The sequence below is a fragment of the Centropristis striata genome, chromosome 2 (genome assembly GCF_030273125.1).
Source record: "Centropristis striata isolate RG_2023a ecotype Rhode Island chromosome 2, C.striata_1.0, whole genome shotgun sequence".
Taxonomy (NCBI): Eukaryota; Metazoa; Chordata; class Actinopteri; order Perciformes; family Serranidae; genus Centropristis; species Centropristis striata.
Genome location: NC_081518.1, coordinates 43,272,042 through 43,276,859, shown reverse-complemented (window position 1 = coordinate 43,276,859; position 4,818 = coordinate 43,272,042). Strand labels below are relative to the sequence as shown.

The 4,818-nt window shown below is 44.6% G+C and overlaps 1 protein-coding gene across 1 annotated transcript in view; it reads right to left on the bottom strand.

Annotated features, from left to right (window-relative positions):
• Positions 1 to 562: 562 nt before the first annotated feature.
• The window catches only part of tshz3b (teashirt zinc finger homeobox 3b), a 42,480-nt gene continuing 38,224 nt past the window's right edge, over positions 563 to 4,818 (bottom strand). Inside the window, exon 3 of the mRNA XM_059351639.1 lies at positions 563 to 4,818. This exon is cut by the window's right edge and continues 1,138 nt beyond it. Within this exon, the coding sequence (XP_059207622.1) occupies positions 2,307 to 4,818 (2,512 nt within the window). The 3' untranslated portion in view covers positions 563 to 2,306.

Genomic DNA, 4,818 nt, shown 5'->3' with positions numbered 1-4,818 from the left:
TGTCTTACCTCACGCAGATTTGTCAAAAAATGGACGTTGGAGGTAATTATAGAGCTGGAGATATGGAAGGGAAACTTTGTGTGTGTGTGTCTTTATACTTCCGTATCCCGTGTGGAAAGAGAAAGACAGCGACTATGGAGCTCAGTTGCTTTTTGGCTGTTTGATTGCTCCACTGCCCCCTTATAATGATGAAACAACTTTTTGTCATTTGATTTGTTTACTGTTTTTGAGGCCTTTTGTTGCCGTCTGTTATATATATGCAGTATATGCCGAAGTCTAAGCCACCAGGACAACAGTAGAGGCTAGTGGGAAAGCCCAACAATGATGGTGTCTGTTTGCATGTCTGGGTGTGTGTGTGTGTGTGTGTGTGTGTGTGTGTGTGTGTGTGTGTGTGTTTGTCTCCCACACGGCCTTGCTGCTGCCACTCACTGTAAACTAGTATGCAGCTCGTCACAGACAGACGTTGACACACTCCCAGTCTAATGTGCTCATTAGGGACTGCACAGCACACACATAATTGATAGCCATGACACACACGATGCATACACACATTATTGCAAAAAACAGTTTCCTTTTTTTAATGCTGCAGTAGAAAACAAGGTTATATGAAGTCATATAATGGGGGTTCATTGTCAAGAACAACAACAACAGAAAACGAAAGAACGAAATGAAAAAGACTAACGGCACAGAATGCATTACAGTATCTGTGCTGTTTACATGCCGATATTTTACACATAAGGATTTTTTTTTTTATTTCTCTACCCTGGCAGCTGTCAGTTACTTCAGCAAATTAACTGCCAAAAATGTAGCAGAACTTGTCACTCAAGAGGTTAGTGTAACCATGGTTACCTTTCATATCCCAAAAAGATAAAGCTGCAGTGTGGAATCATGGCAGAGTAATTAGACAAAACAAAAAATAGGACCAATCGAAAAGGCATTCAACAATATGAAACAACCAAGAGTGCTTATAAATAACAGTTTACATGTGAAATATCTTTATAAAGTAACATCTTTTTGTACAACCTTTAATATCTTTTAAGTGTTCATACAGCGGCACATGTAGAGTAGTGTCTGGTAAAAAGAGTCTTTAACCCTTTGAGCACGAGTTGGGAATAAAAAGATTCACCTGTTGTCATCCTTTTGCTACCTATCTTTTTTTTTCGTATCCTTTGATTAAATAACACATTTATAAAACTATTGTGCAAAACAATTTAATTTATGTCTTCATATACTGTGCACCAGCAGATCGTCATAATCCTTTTAAATTAAAAAATATAGAAATTATGCATAATTTAGACAGGAATTAGTTAATATGTTTTTATATACATATTTTACACAGACCTGAATTAATATAGGTCCCTGATCGACCAAAGTAAAAGACTTCAGATTTTTTTTTTATTTTCTTTCTTACCACATCGCTACAATGCTTATGTCAAGTCCTGTGAACATGTCTCCAACAAATATTAAGCCCAAGATGAAAACCTTGCAGAGAATAGAGAGTATCCTTTTAAAAATGCTTTCATGTCTAGGATTAGACTCAACATACTGTATGTCTGGGAAGCAGGCGTTGCAGACACAATGCACGCATTGTCCGTCTAATGCTCACAATAGCTTCAATAATTCACAATCTCAAATCTTGAGTCATTAATGTTTGGATCTTAGGTGTAGAAGTGCTTTGACGTACTCAGAGGGTTAAATATTAAATGCTGACTCCAGCCCAAAAAAACGAAAGAAAAAAAAAGAGCGAGCAGGAGAGTGAAAAACAAAACAAAACAAAACAAAAAGAAATCATGGAAAGTGCACCAGATTTAGTTATAAAATGTTTAACTAAACTGTTTCATTTATGCATGCAGCTTATCACATCCCAGTGATGTCAAAATATAAAGGAACTTAATTCCATTTACACAAGTTTCAAAATACACACCACTTCATTTTAGAATCTCTTTTTTTAAACCTTCATATACTGTATCTTCTCAATGACAACAGCCCCCATCTGCACATTTTGAAAAAAGTCACTTTATTCCTGTCAAAGGAGATCACTAAAATCGAGTGTCCTGGGCCAAAGTGAGTCTACCTCACACAGCGACAAAAGAAAAAAAGAAAAGAAAAAAACAAACTGCTACAACACAAAATTTAAAATCATGTGCCAAAACTCAAAACAGTAGTTGTATGGCATCTTTGTGCAGTTCCATCACGTTAATAATCCTTTCTTTTCTTTGAAAGAAATGTCCATGAAAGGCTTAAGAGAGACAGAGCAAGAAAGAGTGAGCCAGTACAAAAGAACGCAGCGTTGTCCCCAGTTAGTGCTACTGTTTCTCCAGCTCACACACATACATGAGGTGGTCCTCGGGGGACTTCCCATGAGTCTTGCTCAGGTGAAGCTTGACCGCATGCTTGCTCGCAAAAGTCCGGTTACAGAGCTTGCACTGGTACACAGCCCCACCGTCATCATCGTCGGGGGAGGGTGATGGGGATTCAGTTGAGGGCAGAGAGGTGGTTAAAGATGAGGGCAGGGAGATGGGTAAGGAAGAGGGTAGGGATGTGGGTAGAGAGGAGGGTAAAGGGTGGCTTGACAGGTGAAGATTAGAGAGCAGTTTTTCAGATAGTCCTTTGGTATGCCGTTGATGATGTTGCTGCGAGATCTGGCTGAGAAGCTGCTCCCCGGACAGCTTGGCCAGGTCTCGAAGACGGAAACCCAAGTGGGATTCCAAGTGGCTGACGTAGGTGGATGGTGAGCGAATCTGAGAGGCGCAGTCGCTGCAGAAGAACACCGGGTGACCCGAATCCAAGTTTTTCAAGAACTTGGTGCCACCGGTTCTCCTCAGCTGGTACTTGACATTAGCCAACCAGTGGGATATTGTAGTCATTGAGAGGCCAGTAAAACGAGAGATGTGCATTCTCTCCTGTGGGCTCAGGTCCGACATCATGTACTTGCCATCGCTTGTTTGTCTCAGACTGGAGGCAAACTGGGCTTGTAGGATGAGGAGGTGTTGAGGGTTCCAGTTGGACTGCCGGCCTTTACGTTTTTGGGCTGGTGAAATATCTTCTGTCTCCTCCTGTGTGACCCCTTCAATGTCGGAGCGCTCGGACAGGCTGGTGGGCGTCGAGGCCTTGGAGACAGCCTGACTTTCTGTCAGGTTCCTCAACATGTCAGAGATGTCTGACAATGCGTTTTCTCTCAAAGGGGAAGTGGACATAAATGAAGCTACTGCAGCTGAGGCTTTGGTCATAGTGACAGTGGAGGACGGAGAAATTGAGGACGGGGTGGTGGTGTTGGAAGAAAGAGCCGTTGAACCCAAAGAACCACCACCACCGTTTTTGTCAGCATTTTTGCCTTTGGTGAGATCTATGGGTTGGTCGTTGTTTACATGCTGCTGATAGAAGTAGCGGTCCAAGCGGTCATTGCCGGGCTTTTTGGTGTGTGCTGGTGGGGTCGAGGCAGCCACAGCAGCTTTCTCTGCCAGACTGTTGCTCATCTTGAACAGCATGCTCATGGGGTCAAGGGAAGGCAGGGCAGGCTTAGCGGCCTTCCCCAGGTGGACGTTCATTACTGACTGCAGTGCGCTGAGAGGGTTGACGAATGGCTGTTCAGGAGGTGGATGGTCTGTGATGATAGCTGTACTGCCACACAGGGAGGCAGGCATGGGGGATGTCACAGCAGTGGACTCCAACCCATTCTCCACAGACTCCTTTATGGAAATGTCTCCATTTGAATCTTTGTGATTGGCTCCACCTCCATCGCCTACTGCTTTTTCCCCTCCACTTGTACTCTCTGGAGTTTTACAGCCTCCTGCTCTACTTTCTTTGGGTGACTCTCCTCTGGCTGAGTCTCCTGCCTCACTGTTGCAGGGTGAGGGCGTGGTACATCTCAGAGGAGATCCCCTCACAACACTACTGGGCTCTCTCATTTTCTCCTCTACTTTGGCCACTTTCTCTGTGACTTTCTTGACCAGTTCCTCCATAGCATGAAAGTTGTTTTTGGGCAGCGGGGAATTCTGGCGGCTTGGAGGGGAGATCAGGGGCTGGGATTTGCCAGTAGGGGAGAGAATCTCCCCTCCAGGGAACATGTATTTAAGGGGAGAGCTCTTCCCAGAATTGCCTAGTGAGAGCTTCATTATGTTTGGGAGCTGGTAGGCAGCATGGATACTGGGATATCCACCCCAGCTTGGAGCACCATTCTGGGCTTTGTTGATGGCTGAGGTCACTGTGTTCTCCAAGGACTTGAGGATGTCAAGACCCCCTTTTGGACTGTCGTCTAGATCCTCCTCTGTCAGATAAGAGTATTTTGAAGAAATATCAAACTTTTCTTCAGCCTCGTCCTCACCTCCTGCCTTCTTCTCCTTGTTGAGATTGTTACCATTGTTCATGATGGACTCTTTAGTGCATTCCTCCTCCTTCTCCTCCTTTTTTATCTCCACAACCATGGCAGTGGGGGACATGCTGGTTGGAGGAGGCACAGGGGCAGGTGGAGGGGAGAACGTCGTGGCAGCCAGGGGAACAGACTGGAACTTTTCTTCAGCTGTTGAAGTGGGTGCAGGGGTTGGGGTGGACGATTCTATAATGGGTTTACCTTTCTTTATAGCAGAGTTGGTGACTTTAATAAAGTGTCCTGTCACCATCATGTGAGCGGTTAGCTCTTGCAGTGTGTCATGAGAGCTGCCGCACTCCATGCATTTGAGGATCTGTGACTTCCTGGATTCAAACTGCCAAGCATAGCTGGCACCGTTCTGGTGTCCATAGCGGTTGTTAGGTGTGATGTAAGGGTTGGTGACCTTCTGGAGTATGTCATTAGAGTCGTTAAGGGAGGTGGGCTTAGGT